Source organism: Rhamphochromis longiceps, linkage group LG1 (assembly GCF_057381845.1).
Source record: "Rhamphochromis longiceps isolate RC_006_pf linkage group LG1, R_longiceps_female_GT1.1, whole genome shotgun sequence".
Taxonomy (NCBI): domain Eukaryota; kingdom Metazoa; phylum Chordata; class Actinopteri; order Cichliformes; family Cichlidae; genus Rhamphochromis; species Rhamphochromis longiceps.
Window position 1 is genome coordinate 41,181,347 of NC_140557.1, and position 16,634 is coordinate 41,197,980.

Sequence of the window (16,634 nt, forward strand, 5' to 3'; positions counted from 1 at the left end):
TTTTCTGTAACTGTATATCATAAAAAGTTATGAAAATATTTTTCAAGTGAAAATGTCAGAATACAAGAACATTTTTTTTCTGCACTTTTTATTTTTCAAGCTCTCACGTTTTCCAACACATTCAGGCTCTGTGGTGCCTCGAGGCCACCCTCGTGAAATCTGCTATTGATTGTTTTGTCAAAGACATTCACACCATTGGCCTGCTGGTGTGAATGTCAGTATCCAAGACATTTTTGTGTAGGGCTCTTCCAGTGCTCATCCTGCTTCTCCTTGAATAAAGAAGCAGATGATGGTCCTGTTGATGCGTTAGGACCTGTCCAGTTCTCTGGCTGTCTCCTGGAATTTCCTTCATAATCTTGAACAAACCTTCTGGCTATGGCACGTATTGATGTGCTTGGAGGATTTGGACTAGCTGTGCAAGGGTCCAAGTTTCACTTCACACTTACTATAGTTTCACTGACCCTAGCAAAATGCAAAACTGGTAAAAAAACAAAACAGAAACTATGAGAAGACAAAATGTCAGTGGCCTCCGCCTGTAAAACCGTTCCTATTTTGGGGGTCATCTAATTGTTGCCCCTCCAGTGCACCTGATGTTAATTTCATCAACCCCAAACAGCTGAAACCCCCTGACAAGATCAAAATCCAAGAAGCTTAAGTGACTTCGTGCTATACTTTCATTAAAAAGGTGTTCCTTTCATTTGTTACTTATGACTGCATAATTGTTTTTCAGACATTAAAAACACCTTTACCTAAAACATGACAAATTTCACTATAACAGCCCAGCACAGGACTGCTGTGGTCAGTTGCATCGTTAACGGTGTTTCTTTTTTTGTGGCGGTTTTCTGTAGTTTTTTCAATCTCTTTCATCAAAAATCTCAAATGATTGTCAATTTCAAAGGCAGCTGTGGTAGCAAGTAGGAGTGAAAACAATCAGACATCACCTGAATCCCAGTGACTAAAGCCATTTATTGAAGATACAGGAAGTTGTTCATATGACCTGATTGGTGGCAGAGGGAGTAAAACTGCTTGTTATCACATACTTCAAATGTAGTCCAGTGTCTAATTTCAGGTTTTCATGTACTGCATATATGCTTGGACAATGGTGACACTTGTCATTCTAGATGTAACAAACACAGGCTACATAACTTTGTAGGTGTCATGGAGCAAAAAAATGTCTTCACAAATTTGCAAAGACACTAGTGATCATCTTAATCATCTCTATGACCATTAATTACCATTAATATTGTTATTTCAGGCACATGACTTAGACTGTGAGCACAGAAACTCTTTTTAATAATATTAATTTAAAAATAAAATTCAATCTAGTATATCAATTTCTGTAATTAATTGAATCTCTTAATAAGATTCAGTGTCAAGCTACTGCAGCAGTAGGCAGGCACAGGTACCTGCAGCTGTTGAGCTGCCTCCAGATTCCAAATTGGTTTTGTTTGTCGCCACATTACAAGCTTTTACTGTACAAATATCATTAAGCAAGCAAGTTAAAGCAAAACGAACCTTGCAGTGTTCAAACCCTTGCCAATTAACTGGGTTTTGTATTATTTCTCGAGATGTGCAGTTGTCCTTTAATTCTGAGAAATATTGTTTTGTGTGTTTCTTTAACCAATTTGACAGTTTTAGAGTCTTGTTTGCATATGTGGGATGTTTCCTTTTTCTCGCCACAAGATTGAAAAGCAACAGCTTGTGAAATTTCACTCTTTTCTTCTGAAATTCAAAGTAAGTAGATGCAAAATTACTGCATAAAAATGAAAAAAATTGCAATGTCTTTGGTATAAAACTAAAAGAATTATTAACCTGATGAGATTTTTTAAAAAACAAAAAAGAGAAAAAGTCCAACATCTGTGTCCTTGTTTGCTGCTGTATGCTGCTGTTTTTTTGTTTGTTGTTTTTGTTTGTTTGTCCTGGGGTATTTGTTTTTGTTTTTTTGTTTTTTACTTCAATCAGTGCCCATAAGCTGTGCCGGTCATTCTGCACCCCCCAGCCTCCTCTTGAGGACCACTGTGATGGGTCCTTCAGGCAAAGCCTTGATCATGTTCCATGCCTCAAATCGAGTCATGTCTTGCAGACTTATTCCCTGGACCTGCAACACTTCATCTCCACTCTGCAGACCACTCTGCTCTGCCGCTCCCCCTGAAATATCCAAAAGACATTTTTTTTAATAACTGTCCAAATATTACGATTACTGCTCTTTTTTTTGGAATCAAATTCGTTTTTTCCCCAAAATAAACTACGAAAGAAACACTTGTGATTACGTTTTTGTGAATACTGCCAGCTTCGTGAGCGCACCTGTAAAGATCCTGTTGATGACTAAAGGTCTGTCTCCATGGATTGAGCCTTTTCCTCCCTCCAGAGTAAAGCCAACACCACCAGCACATTTCTCCAGCTCCACACTCATTGGAGCGCCCCATTCCTCCACTGCGACAGCAAAGACACAGAGTATATGTAGCCTGCATAGTATTTATAATAAAAATGTCTATTCTGACCTGGACAAACCTACAGAGCTATGTCTGCATTTTGTCAATGTTTCTCAGTTTAAACATTTGATGTTTTCTGTGTTCTGTTGTGAATATTTGAATAAAACATATGTGTATGATATTTGCAGTCTTTGCATTCTGTTTTTATTTATTTTGCACAGACCCCCAATTCTTTGGAAGTATTGCATTTTGCTTGATGGTTGTGTGATTTCTGCTAAAATAAATTGGGGATAATAAATGTATTCCCAGTTGTCTGACTGACCAGCAGGATTTGGCTCTTCGCTCCTACAGCTTCCTTCCTCTCTTCCCTCCTCCACGACTCTCTTGCAGATGACAACGACAGCCAGCTTCAGATTCCGGGCCTGACGCAGAGCAGTGGTGGCATCAGTGTGCGTGACACCCCACAGTGTTTGTCCATTTATAGACAATATCTCATCGCCTTTCTGAATTGTGCCCTCTTGAGCTGCCAGGCCACTGAGAAACACTTTGTGGACCTAAACACAAGATCATCAGTGAGACACATAGACACAAGTAGGAAACAGCGGCAAATTCAGAGATCAGGTAGAACTAGCCTTAACACAGTTTGGGAGAAGTTGATTTCATATTTGTTTTATTGTTGTTTTGTTAGATTGGTATAAAAATGAATAAAGCCAGATTTGACCCACACACTGTGGATAACGCAAATCCTGACTAGATTGGAGTAAGTATCGGAGTACTGGTAAACAGATGAACAGATTTTGTTTACTCGATTACTTGAATATGAATACATGAATCTATTAGTAAAGAACTTCTAATGCTGAATTACAAGATAAGGAGAAGTCCCAACACCACTTATTACCTTCACTAAGGATCAGAGAAAGTAGAGCCTGAAATGACAGCTTCACTACCTCATTACATTTTTTATTAGACTCAAAATTTAAATGAGCATTTTCAGTTCTTATGCAGCTGCTGGTAATAACTCAAACTTGTTCCTAGTGGGTGTTGGACTCTGCCAGGGTTGCACTTTGTCGCCAATTCTGTTTATAATTTTTACAGGCAGAATTTCTAGGCATAGCCACGTGATGGAAGGCTTCCACTTGGGTGGCCTCAGAGTCTCGTCTCTGCTTTTTGCAGATGGTGTGGTTCTGTTGGTTTCATCAGGTGCTTCCCTCCAGTTTACACTGGAGTGGCTCGGAGCAGAGTGTCACCACCTCCAAGTCTGAGGCCTTGGATTGGATAAGAGTGGAGTGCCCACTTTGGGTCAGTGACGAGTTGCTGCCCAAGTGAAGGAGGGTCTTGTTCACGAGTGAGGGGTGAGGGGAGCAGGAGATTGGCAGGGAGCATCTATGGGAGTAGAGCTGCTACTTTTCCACACTGAAAGGAGGCAGTGGAGGTGGTTCAGTCTTCTGGCAAGGATACCTGCTGGGCGCCTCCTGGGTACAGTGGTTCGGCATGTCCCACCGGGAGGAGGCCCAGGGACAGACCCAGGACACTGGAGAGATTACATGTTTTTGCTGGCCTGGGAATGCCTTGGTGTTCCCCTGGACAAGCTAGAGGAGGTGGCTGGGGAGAGGGAGGTCTGGACTTCTCTGCTTAGGCTGCTGCCCACGTGATCCAGGCCCAGATAAACGGAGGAAAATGGATGGATGGTATGGCTCATTATCACCAACAGATGTGACGGATATATCTGTTGGTGAAGCCAACTGAATATGTCGCAGAATATCAGCTGAGCAATCAGTTGATGTGGGCTTGCAATTCGATGACCTGATTTGCTGTGATTGCTGTCAATCACTGTTTCATGTTTTCTTTTAAACATTATTTTCAGTGGATATTCACAGGGTTCGATTGCACATTTTTATACTGCATTTTAAACTAATGCCAACTTTTCAGTGAATACAGTTGCAATGCTTTTTATTTCACATTAGACAGAATAACATTTTGGAAAAAATAGATTAGAATTCAGTAATATAAATGTGTAGTGTGTATCTTACAGTAACAGCTTTGTTCTCCAGGTCAGACCCTCCAGCAATGGTAAAGCCAAGCCCAGCTCCCTCGTCTTTATGAAGAATCACAACATGGATGTCCACTAGTTGCTGTGGAAAGATGTAGGTTTACTTGAGCGGCCATTTTTAAGGCATTTTTTCAACAGTAATCCACACATTTTTCTATTTTCTGGATCATGTTTTTCAAATGTAATATTTTTACATGTAATAATAATAATAATAATAATAATAATAATAATAATAATAATGTATACTTTATTGATCCCCGTGGGGAAATTCCTCTCTGCATTTAACCCATTCACTCAGTGAAGCGGTGGGCAGCCATTGGGCGCCCGGGGAGCAGTGTGTAGGGACGTGTATATGTAATATTTATTACATAAATATTTATGTAATATTTATGCATATGAAATGTTGCACTTGCTTATTTGAATTTTGAGGGGTTTTTTTTAATATTTAGTTTCAGGAAAGTTGTTAAGATTCACTGTAGGGTATAATTTAATATTAAAATATGTATAATATAATACATTGTCAGAGGCCAATTTAAAAGGTTCAAAACAGGTTTGAAATACAACCATCCTTGTCATTTTGTTCCAAACACCAACTACAATATCCTACACAATATAGCAGAATCCAGTAAACTACGACACTGCAAAAATATTTAGAGCATGTATGATACTGTGTGGTAAAGAAAATCTCCAGAAGACAAACTGCACAGCGTAACAAAATCAATCATGAATAATTTGTTAACATTTTTCAGTATCCCTCATCCCACACCACTCTGCATTTAATCATAATTATTATTAACCTCTGTCTCTCTTCCACAGCATGTCTTTATCCTGTCTTCCTTCTCTCACCCCAACCAATCACAGCAGATGGCCCCGCCCCTCCCTGAGCCTGATTCTGCCGGAGGTTTCTTCCTGTTAAAAGGGAGTTTTTCCTTCCCACTGTCTCCACAGTGCTTGATCATAGGGGCTCATATGATTGGTGGGTTTTTCTCTGCATGTGTTATTGTGGGGTCTGTCTTAAATACACTCAACAAAAATATAAACGCAACACCTTTGTTACTGCTCCCATTCCCCATGGGATGGACGTAGAGACCTAAAATTCATTCCAGATACACAATATAACCATCCCTCCCAAACAGTGGTCACAAATCAGTCCAAATGTGTGGTAGTGGGCACATCTGCTATATTGAGATAATCCATCCCACCTCACAGGTGTGCCACATCAGGATGCTGATCTGACATCATGAGTAGTGCACAGGTGTACCTCAGACTGCCCACAACAAAAGGCCACCCTGGAATGTGCAGTTTTGTCTCACAGCAAAATGCCACAGATGCCACAAGCAATGAGGGAGCGTGCAATTGGCATGCTGACAGCAGGAATGTCAACCAGATCTGTCGCCCGTGCATTGAATGTTCATTTCTCAACCATAAGCCGTCTCCACAGGCGTTTCAGAGAATATGGCAGCACATCCAACCGGCCTCACAACCGCAGACCTCGTGTAACCACACCAGCCCAGGACCTCCACATCCAGCAGGTTCACCTCCAAGATCGTCTGAGACCAGCCACCCAGACAGCTGCTGGAACAATTGGTTTGCACAACCAAACAATTTCTGCACAAACTGTCAGAAACCGTCTCAGGGATGCTCAACTGCATGCCCGTCGTCCTCATCGGGGTCTTGACCTGACTCCAGCTCGTCGCCGTAACAGACTTGTGTGGGCAAATGCTCACATTCGATGGCGTCTGGCACGTTGGAGAGGTGTGCGCTTCACGGATGAATCATGGTTCACATTGTTCAGGGCAGATGGCAGCTGAGAATGTCCCAGTTCTTGCATGGCCAGCATACTCACTGGACATGTCACCCATTGAGCATGTTCGGGATGTGCTTGACCGGCGTATACGACAGCGTGTACCAGTTCCCACGAATATCCAACAACCTCGCACAGCCATTGAAGTGGAGCGGACCAACATTCCACAGGCCACAATTGCCAATCTGATAGACTCCATGCGACGATGTGTTTCACTGCATGAGGCAAATGGTGGTCACACCAGATGCTGACCGGTTCTGGGTCCCCAGACCCCCAATAGCCCAAAAAACTGCACATTCCAGGGTGGCCTTTTGTTGTGGGCAGTCTGAGGTACACCTGTGCACTACTCATGATGTCAGATCAGCATCCTGATGTGGCACACCTGTGAGGTGGGATGGATTATCTCAATATAGCAGATGTGCCCACTACCACACATTTGGACTGATTTGTGACCACTGTTTGGGAGGGATGGTTATATTGTGTATCTGGAATGAATTTTAGGTCTCTACGTCCATCCCATGGAGAATGGGAGCAGTAACAAAGGTGTTGCGTTTATATTTTTGTTGAGTGTATAAAGCGTGCTTAATATAAAGCACCTTGAGGCGACTGTTGTGGTGATTTGGCGCTGTATAAATAAAATATTTTTTTATTTATGCACACAAGTAACAAACGTATTGTTCAAGAGAAATGTTAAATCCTCAACCTATCTTTCAACATGTCTGGTGAAAATATGTGCACTTTATTGGTCTTGGACAAGGGCATTTCAAAATTGCTCAATAGTGCCACTTACAACATCTTTATCAAAGTACTACAGACATGTAGCACACAGTGAGCAATGTTTATTAGTCCTTTATTTATCCAGGTAAAATCTCATTGAGATTAAAAATCTCATTTCCAAGAGAGACCTGGCATCATGGCAGCAAATGTTAATGTTATGTAAATGTTAATGAATTTTCGTACACATGTGTAATATGGCAGGTTGGATGCAATGACCCAAACCCAACATAAAGTCCACCATTTTGAATTAAAGATAACATTTTAGTACCAATTTTATCATTTCCTGTGGTCACACATTTTCACATATCAGACCAGCCTAATATTTGGCCCAATACTTGGGTGATGTTAAATTATGATGCTTTTGAGCTTTTGTTGAAAGGCATATCCGTGGCATCATGGCAGATTTCTACCATTTGTCATGAAATTTATTTTGCAGGTATTCACTTATATATCTATTTCATTTATATTCTGCCAAATCACAACAGCAGTTGCCTCAAGATGCTTTATATTGTAAGATAAAGACCCAATACAGAGAAAACCCCAACATCAATCAAATGACCCCCTTGGAGCAAGCACTCGAGCGCACCATTTCTGAGTAAAACTTTAAAGTTAATTTTTCCTAAGTTCATTGACGAGGATGTATGCAAATGGGATCACTGGTTAGACCCTCTGTTGTTTGCAGTGCAGGAGATGTCCCCGGTCTCCACAGGATTTTGCTCCTTTCAGTTGTTGTTTAGCATCTCTTACAGTTTTTACAACTTGTCTCTAAAGATGTTGTGAATTAATGGAACTGTGATATACGACATGTTTGTTTTTTTACCTTCAGTGTTTCTTCATCTAAAGCCTCAACTTCCTGAATCATCTTCTGTATTTCCTGTGAATTGATAGCTGTGATGACAGAGTGCGCAGAAGCAGAAACAGAAGCAGTCTCGTTGTGAACTCCACCCTCCCCTCGATCAGTGATGCACTCCTTCAAAGTGAACAGGCTGTATTTATGGAGACAGAAAGGCATTAGATCTGACGAGTGTCAGGTACCCATGAGCGCAAGCATAGGTACAAGTATAGAACTGTGCTCTATTTAACATGTTTTTAAAAATTAACTACTCCTTCTTTGATTAAACTGGGAGTATTTGTTAACTTAAGCCAAATTCCCTGAGAACAAAAGTTAAACAACAAAGCAGTGCATTTTGCATGTCCACATGTCTCAACTGAAGTGATACCTGAAAGAGAATCCTCTGTCTGACATGTCCAAGGCTAGATCAGACTCCTGCTGGTTAATGGAGTCCAGTGAAGAGGTGTCCTGCAGGTTTGTGGAGGAAGGATTACCTCCACAGACGGTCAAAGAGCACATCAATGCTTGTGACACCTGTAACAAAAACACACTAAATCAGACACAAATTTAAAATCATGTTATTTTTGTGGGGAAACTGTAAACATACAAAGAGAATTACATCGGAAAGTCCAACAAATATTTTGAATCTGTAGATTGTAAATCGACCTTTGCTGATTTATGTGGAAGCCTTTTTCTTTCAAAACCCCTTCTTCTGTTTAGGTTAGGGAGACAGGTAAGAGGCCTGGATTTTCTTTTGGATTCCTCGTGATGGGTAAGTTAGTTTTGTTTTATTTCTAGAGCTTTTTCTTTGTTGTTTTGGTGATGCCCACCAGACTAATAAAATATTTGGTTGTTGTAAAACTGGAAACTCTGTGGCAGCCTTGGTCCTCCCCTGGGACCAGGAAGCAGGTGCAATGTCTTCTTGTGTTGCTCTCTGGCTTTCTCTAGGCTGGGGTGTAGCAGCACACACAACAGATACACAACATACATTCACCCTGCAGGAAAACGAGTGAAGGAGACCATTACAACCAAGCTGGGTTTGTTGGGTGCAGAGGTTGAAGAAACTTCCTCCCTTTCTTTAATCACACCTGCCCTGTGTCAGATGTTCCATTGACCCACTGAGAGGAATCACTTCAGAAACATCAGGAAAACGAGCTCATCCCAGGGATCAACTAGGATCATAATCTTCACCAGGGGCTCCCTCAGAGAGAAATCTCCTTCTCTACTGTAGATGAACAAACCCAGCACTTTAGGAGCACTCTTATACTGATGTTTGCTTTGTGTGATGGTAGAGTCACTTCCCATCATCCTCAGATAAAGCGCAGAGGCTCTGGACTTTTACAGAATGGTTTTATATCCAGTCCTGTAGAAAGTGCCAGGTGGTTCGTGCCAGGGTGTTGGGCCTCGGATGGGTTCAGCTGCCTGTCGCCTGTGGTTCGTTGAGACTCTCACTCTTAGGCCGTGGGTAACCCATCTGGGGCCTCCCTTCTTTTCCTGCTGGGATGGACACACAGCCAGTATGTGTGGTCTTATGTCTTCTGTACTCCTGGGGCTATGGATGGCCCGGATCTTTCTCTGTCTGCCTCTGGCTCCTGGGGGGCGCTATAATAACTTCCCACCCCTCATTATCAAGTACACTTCGTAACAAACAAAAATACAAAGAGACTCACTCCTACTCACAAACACCACAAAAAGATTGTTGATTTGTGTATCTGTCCATTTTCACATGTAAGCGAAGCTGGTAGAGGAACAAAATAATATTGTACTGATAAATGTTAAGGCTGAATATTCCCAAACGTGGGAATATTCAGCCTTGACTATATAAAATAAACACAATATATGTGTGAGATTACCTGATTACTGAAGGTAATTATTTTCCCCAGGCTTTCACTCTCTGGGTTGCTCACGGTGTTACTCTCTGTGGCCGGAGCAGCATTCCGAGCAGTCCTTGACAGCTTTCCTTCCTCCTCTGTCCAGTCAGAGCTATTTTGACCTTCAGTTTGATTGGATCTCATAGATGTTTCAGAACACTCAGAATCCACAAGCTCAGACTCCAGGTTGGTGGGTAAGGCTTCACTGCTGTCATGCACTGGAGCAGACTGATAATCATTTATCCCTGACTCCACATCAGTGTTGATAGTCTGAGAATACATGGAATCAGTGGTAGACTGATTAAAATGAGTTTCATCTTCAGAGGACTTTTCTGTTGTTTGTTGACAAGCTTCATTGCTGGCTGAGGCAATGGCACAGGGCGCAACAGAGGCAGGTATGTTGTCTTCCTCCTTACTAGGTGCTGGATCTCTGGACTGGATCTCTCTGGAAAATTCAGTTTTGTTCTTCACATTATCTCCATTTGAGGCAGAATAGGAAGAGCAAGGGGCTCGGGATCCCTTCTCCACTGGAGAGAGGGTTGTTGAAGGAGCCAATGGTCTTCTGTTGCTCCCCTTTTCTGGAGCTTCTGGACTGGAAAAAGTCTCAAAAGAGTGAATCCTTTGCTTGATTGATTGGTTGGTTGCAGATGATGCAGATCTGATGCCAAAGTTTCTGCTGAAGCTTGCAGCAGATGTTTGCTCTGATGGTTTTGCTTGCGTCTTCTGGTCCTGCTCATCCTTAATTTTCCTCAGACTCTGGCGAAACCAGGCAGGTTTGGGTGCCACTGGAGGCGCCTTTTTAAGTTCTGAAGGAGTTTCAGATTTATTTTCAGGAGTCATTGCGAGTGTGTCATCGACCTCAAGGACATTCTCTTCGTCATTCATTGTAGCAGAAAGGCCGTGTACATTAACAGTAACTCTACTGTCTGTAAGGTGTGGGTAGTGATTCTCGCAGCTTTTCAGAGGAGGTGTTCTCGTGAACCCAGGGATCCCAAAGCTGTTCTTGGATAGGGTGACCAACACAGGCCTGTCTCTTTAGAGTTTTTCTCTTTGGCTGTGAGCAGTGAACAGCTGATGAACTACCTGTACACAAGACACAGACAAAAACAAAAGAATTTATTGTGCATTTGAAACATTTCATGTCACAAACTCAAAATCTAAATAGTTTTAACTTAAAGGTGGATGCATCTTAAAATCCACCAGCTTAAGAAAGACCTCTTGGGTTGGAATCAGAGTTAGGGTATGTCAACTTCTTTGTAAGGCATTTTTCTGTAGACACTGTAATGTCAAATTGTATAAGACTTCATTTGAATTGTTATATCTAGTTCAGGGGTGTCAAACTAATTTTACATTATGGGCTACATACACCACACTTTGCTCTCAAGTGGGCCTGACCAATCTAAAGAAGTTACATATTTAACTGCTTTTCTACATAATAAAGAAAAAGCTGCTGTGGTAAATAAAGAAATCTGTCAGCACGAATCTTTGAACTTCTTCTTTTTCTGTTTTTTAACTGTTGTAAGAAACATGAAATTTCTATAGTAGAAAGTGAAAACAGAACGTTACAGAGGTTTTATTGGAGACATAGCTTAGGATTTGCAATTTGCTATAATTTGTGAAAGTAGATATTTTTCCCATATTGAACAGCAGGAATTAGGTTTTCTTGTCAGAGGTGGTTTTTAGGGAAAAAACAAACAAACAAAACAAAAACAGCAGCCGACAACACTGTACACAACAGCAGACCAGTGCATAATAAGCATGGGAAACTGGCCTCAACGTACACCGAGAGATAGAGCTGTGCAGGAAATGGGATTTTATTCTGGTGGAAGCAAAACTGCAAAGTAACATGAAGTGCAGTCTTGGTCTTCTTTTGCTGCTGGTTCAGTGAATTTTGGTTGGAAAGTGACAAAACTGCAAAATTACAAACAATTACAACATTTAAAAAACAAAACAAAAAAGCAGCCCCTGCACTATGTTTAATCTATAAATCTGAAATTTGACAGCCTCATATAAAAAACAGTCTCTTAGAGCCATCTCATAGAATCTCTTAGAACCCAACAGGAAGTCAGCCATGTTGAGTCTGCTGACTAATTTTGGCTACATATCTCGCCATTTCTGGACCTCGTACTTTAACAAACTCCTTGTAGGGATTTCATCAGATCAGCGTGATCTTCAGTGAACGGAATGGCTGGAATGCAAAGCTTTTGAGGTTTTTGTGAAAGGACATTGTCATGGCAGCACACCAAATTACGATCACTTAAAACGAGTCTGCTGTAACTCAGTGACAGATTCTGCAAACTCCAGCAGACTTGACAGACATGATGAGAATCCGGATTGATATGCCATATATGACATATTTTATTGGTTTCATACATAAGAGTTTCAAAATGGCACCTTATGCATTTAGAAAGTCCTAAGGAAACACAGCATGAGCTACAAGAATGAAATTTGGTACACCTGTGTAAAATAATAAGGAGGGAAGGACACAAAAGTGCTTCCTAACAGACTTCCTTATTAAGTCTGTTGGGCCCTTGTTGGGACCATTTTTGCAGGATGTTTTACACAGTTTCAAGGCAACAGCCTCACACTGGTACAGGGAAGCCTTAGGGAGTTGGTCTTATGCTTCTTAGTTGTAGCAATCACAATAACACTCTTTTTTTTTTTTTTTTTTTTTTTAGGGTTAAGCACAATATCATACTGGGCACCATAACTAGCACAAACTCTTAAGTAATCAGCACTGTGGTGGGACAAAATGACCACATCATCAACGTACATTAAATGATTAATAAGGTTGCCCACCATACAATCAGTCGTACAATCATTTAACTTGACAGAAAGATCATCAAGATCATCAACATACAAATACAATAATCCACCTTGTCTGACTTCTGTAGATACAGAAAAAGGTTCAGATACCTCTGTACCCAAATTAACTTGCATAGTTTGATGTAAATACCAAAAGTGTAAAATCTTTTATCCATTTGATATGCAGGGACCCCTCTGCTTTGCAATTTAACGAACATCTTCAGTTGATTAACTCTGTCAAATGTTTTGGAAGCATCTAAAAACATTTCACCTCTCATCTCGGAAGCTTCTTCAGTTCCAAGCAATTAGTGGACAGTCCCAGATTTTCAGCCCTATTGAGAGTGTCCCTAAGATAGTCCTGGACCCATCCCTCTTAAGGACACTATTTAGAGCATGGCTTGGACACTCCCAATAGGTCTTAAAATCTGGGACTGTCCACCAATTGCTCTGAGAACGTTCACAGACATTACAAAAGCTCCCTAATTTCACATTATACTCAAAGTTAGAGAGTGTGGTTATCTGTTAAAGGCACTTTAAAGATACTTTAGATAGTCTTTTTTCCAAAAAACTGGCCCCATACAGTGGCCCCTATCAGACAGACTCTGTCCTTAGTCCCACCATGTGTCTCACGTGGGTGAAAACCTCTCTCCCCCAATCAAAAAGCATATACGGACAGACACATTTGTAGGATCATAAATCCCACTTTATTCACCTCATTCTCACAAAGTCTTTTTTCTATGTAACATTTACACTCATACTCCAGAAGACGTATCAGAGAGCAACAGGGGTTAGTATCTTGGCCAAGGTTCTTTGGCATGCAGCCGGGATCAAACCAGCGACCTACTGAGCTAGAGCCACCAGATAAAACCAGTTTGCAGGGAAATCTACACTGACAGGTCCTTATAAAGTCCGCTAACATGACAAACCACTTTCACCACCTTCAAAAATACCAAGGCGGTTTTCTTACCCACCTATCCACACACACAGTGAAATATAGTCACACACAGAAACACACACCTCACCCACACACACACGGTACACACAGACTATATAAGCCAAGACAGCAGAGTTCTGTTCTGTATTTCAGCATGTAAATGAAAACAAATATGGCATCTCAGACTGACCAGGAATCTCTCTCTTCATTATCTCAGGGATAAAATAAGCACACATCATTACACATTTTTGTTAATATTATGACATATTTTCACTGTTAAACTGTAGTTTTTTTCAAAACACATCTACATTTTGAGAAAATGTATTTGTTAGACTGAATTACTGCCTACCTCATATTTTTATTTGAAGAAATATACGAGATAGAAAAGAAATTGCATCTAGTAATCAGCCATTCCTGGATTTGCGTTGTTTTATTCTTGCACAAACACAAAACAATGCTGGTCCTACACATTTTATCACCATGGTTGTGGGGGAACGTTGTCTCGATTCACTCTGTATTGTACCACTGCACATGGTTGAAATGACAGTAAAGCCACTTGGTCTGACTTGACTTGATAAAACAATGCAGATCAGTACTCAGTACAGTGCAGCACTGATTAACAATGCTGCACATTGTTTGATTGCCAGTTAATTTGAGTGTATTTTTAAAACATGTATACAAATAACAATACTTAAGAGAATTGTGTATTTGGTTTGTGTCAGTTGTTGAAAATAAATCTTATTAGTTATTAAAAATGTTAACGTAACATGTTCTTTCAGTTTGTATCAAACCAGAGAGATGCTAGCTTAGAATACTAATATGAATTTATGCAATGCAGAAAAACAATGTTGTGGTAATATTTTGTCCATATTGTCCAGCTCTACTGAAATGCTTTGTCTAATATGATGATCGCTGTGTGATTATTAGGTGATTCTAATGATTCTCACTAATTCTCATGATTTGTGTCAAGCAGAACTGATAGAGTACATAAGTGTTTACAACCAACCTTACTTGACATCTTTGACATTGTGTGATGTCATCAGGAAAGTATGTATGATGCTGTTAAGACTAATTTTTTCCAAGCTGTATACCCACGTATCATCATTCCTCTTTTGCTTTGTTATTATTACACTTTTTGACAGCTAAGCAGTGAACAGAAAAGGACACCAGGGTCCAAGGATTCATCTTTTTCCTTTCATTTGATATTCTTCCTTGAAGAATGAAAGGAGCTGACAAACACTGACAATTTTAGTACAGCTCCAACCTGTTATTAGGAGCACTGCTGCTGCCCTGGATAAAGTCACACCTTTTCTTTTTGTTTGGTGCTTATGGGTGTGTGGATGTTGTGTGTGTTTTGTGATGTATTTATCCTGTATGGCAAACTATACAGAGAAAGACAAATCCTGTATTGAAAAGGAAATGAACAGTCTTTTACTTTCTGATTAAATGCTAATCGCCGCAGTACCAGGCTGAGTTTGCTGTAACATTTTTGGAACAATTGCATTGTCAGATTGTTCTATAGTTGCATTTATGTGGATAAATAATAGGTAACAGTACCTTGCCTCCGTCCTGTATCTCGACTGTTGTCGCTGCACAGCACAATGTCTGCCTGAGCGAAAGCCTTGCTCGTCTTCGAGTGTTCACGTTCTTCTTCCTGCTTCACAAACAGGAAGCATTGTATCACAAGAACTTCTCTAGCAGCAACCACAGAGAGGTGCAACAACGTACCATACTTCCGTTCAGACATTCAGCTGAGCAACTGTTACTTGACTTTTCGAATCAATACCTTCACACACATATGTATGCACAGACATGGCGATATCGATACAAAAACTAAATGAATTAATAAAAGGAAATCACAATGCTGTTTAACTATAACTGTGCTGTAGTTGTTATGCACAGCACTCGAGTAGAAAAGCAACAACCATCATATTTACCTTTCACACTCTTGAGCAGCACACTAGGTTTGTCAGAGTGGGCAATAAACTGAACTGAGGGTTTGATATCTTGCCCAGGGATACTTTGGCATACAGACTGCAGCAGCCACGGCTCAGACCACCATTAGTGGATGACCTTCTCTAGCTTCTACACGAGAGTCAGCCCACTCGCTTAATAATCCAATGAGTTCCAACTAACAAACCAAATAAAGGCTGCTTTATTAGAAGGCAGATGTAAAAGTGTAGATATTAAGCACTTTACTGCCAAATGATATTAATACAGTAATTAAGTTAAATGACAGGGTTAGGTTTCCTCACATTTCTAAAAGCCGAACCACACAGCGAACCACACACTTCTTCACATACAATTCTTAAGAGTAATCCCAGAATCTTTTGCAGGGTTTTTATATACTGATAAAGAGCTACAGGAGGCGTGAGGAGTGCAGTGAGTCACATGGTAGGTCACTCGTTGCATCTGTAGGATCATTAGTGCACTGAGAGAAACATGATTACTTACACAGGTTTAGCGTGCTAAGAAAAGGCAGCACAGTACGATGGCAGCCGTTTCTGCTGATACATTTCAGGGTAGGAACTTAGAGTGGAAGTGAAACGATTGTGATCTGTCAGTTTCATCTCGCATGCATGTTTTCAACTTCCTTATATGGGCACTAAGCTTAGACACTGTTTGCTAAACAAACATGAACGATGAGACACGGATGTCTCAAAGCAGAAGGCCAATACAGCAAAACCAGAAAACAACAACGCTTTGCCTGAGTGTGTCCCTCTCAGCTTTCATCATTCAAATTGCTTCTTAAACACAGAAAGCACCCAATTTAAGCTTGAAGGTTTCAGAGCTCATCACAGCACAGAAACAGCTTTAGTGAAGCTTATAAATGATCTTCTTATGGCCTCTGACAGTGGACTCATCTCTGTGCTTGTCCTGCTAGACCTCAGTGTGCATTTGATATTGATCAATAATATTTTATTACAGAGATTAGATCATGCTGTAGGTATTAAAGGTATTGATCAGCAGTAGATTAAATCATATCTTTCTAATAGTCTCCAATTTGTTCACATAAATGTTTTTACGTGCAGAGCGCACTTTACATACTAAATTTAATTTTAGAAACCACACAGTTTCACGCTAAGACCAATTCTGTTTGCATTATAAATGTTTCCCTCAGGCAGTATT

General features: G+C 40.6%; 1 protein-coding gene across 1 annotated transcript; it reads right to left on the reverse strand.

Moving 5' to 3' along the window:
• Window positions 1-303: 303 nt before the first annotated feature.
• Window positions 304-16,012, reverse strand: il16 (interleukin 16). Its single transcript, XM_085409303.1, has 9 exons — window positions 15,960-16,012; window positions 15,063-15,159; window positions 9,749-10,849; window positions 8,284-8,429; window positions 7,884-8,049; window positions 4,463-4,564; window positions 2,755-2,986; window positions 2,305-2,433; window positions 304-2,148 (listed from the first exon to the last, which is right to left on the reverse strand). Exons 3-9 carry the CDS (start codon window positions 10,649-10,651, stop codon window positions 1,982-1,984), a joined length of 1,845 nt encoding a protein of 614 aa, XP_085265429.1. The 5' UTR covers window positions 10,652-10,849; window positions 15,063-15,159; window positions 15,960-16,012; the 3' UTR covers window positions 304-1,981.
• Between the last annotated feature and the right edge of the window lie 622 nt (window positions 16,013-16,634).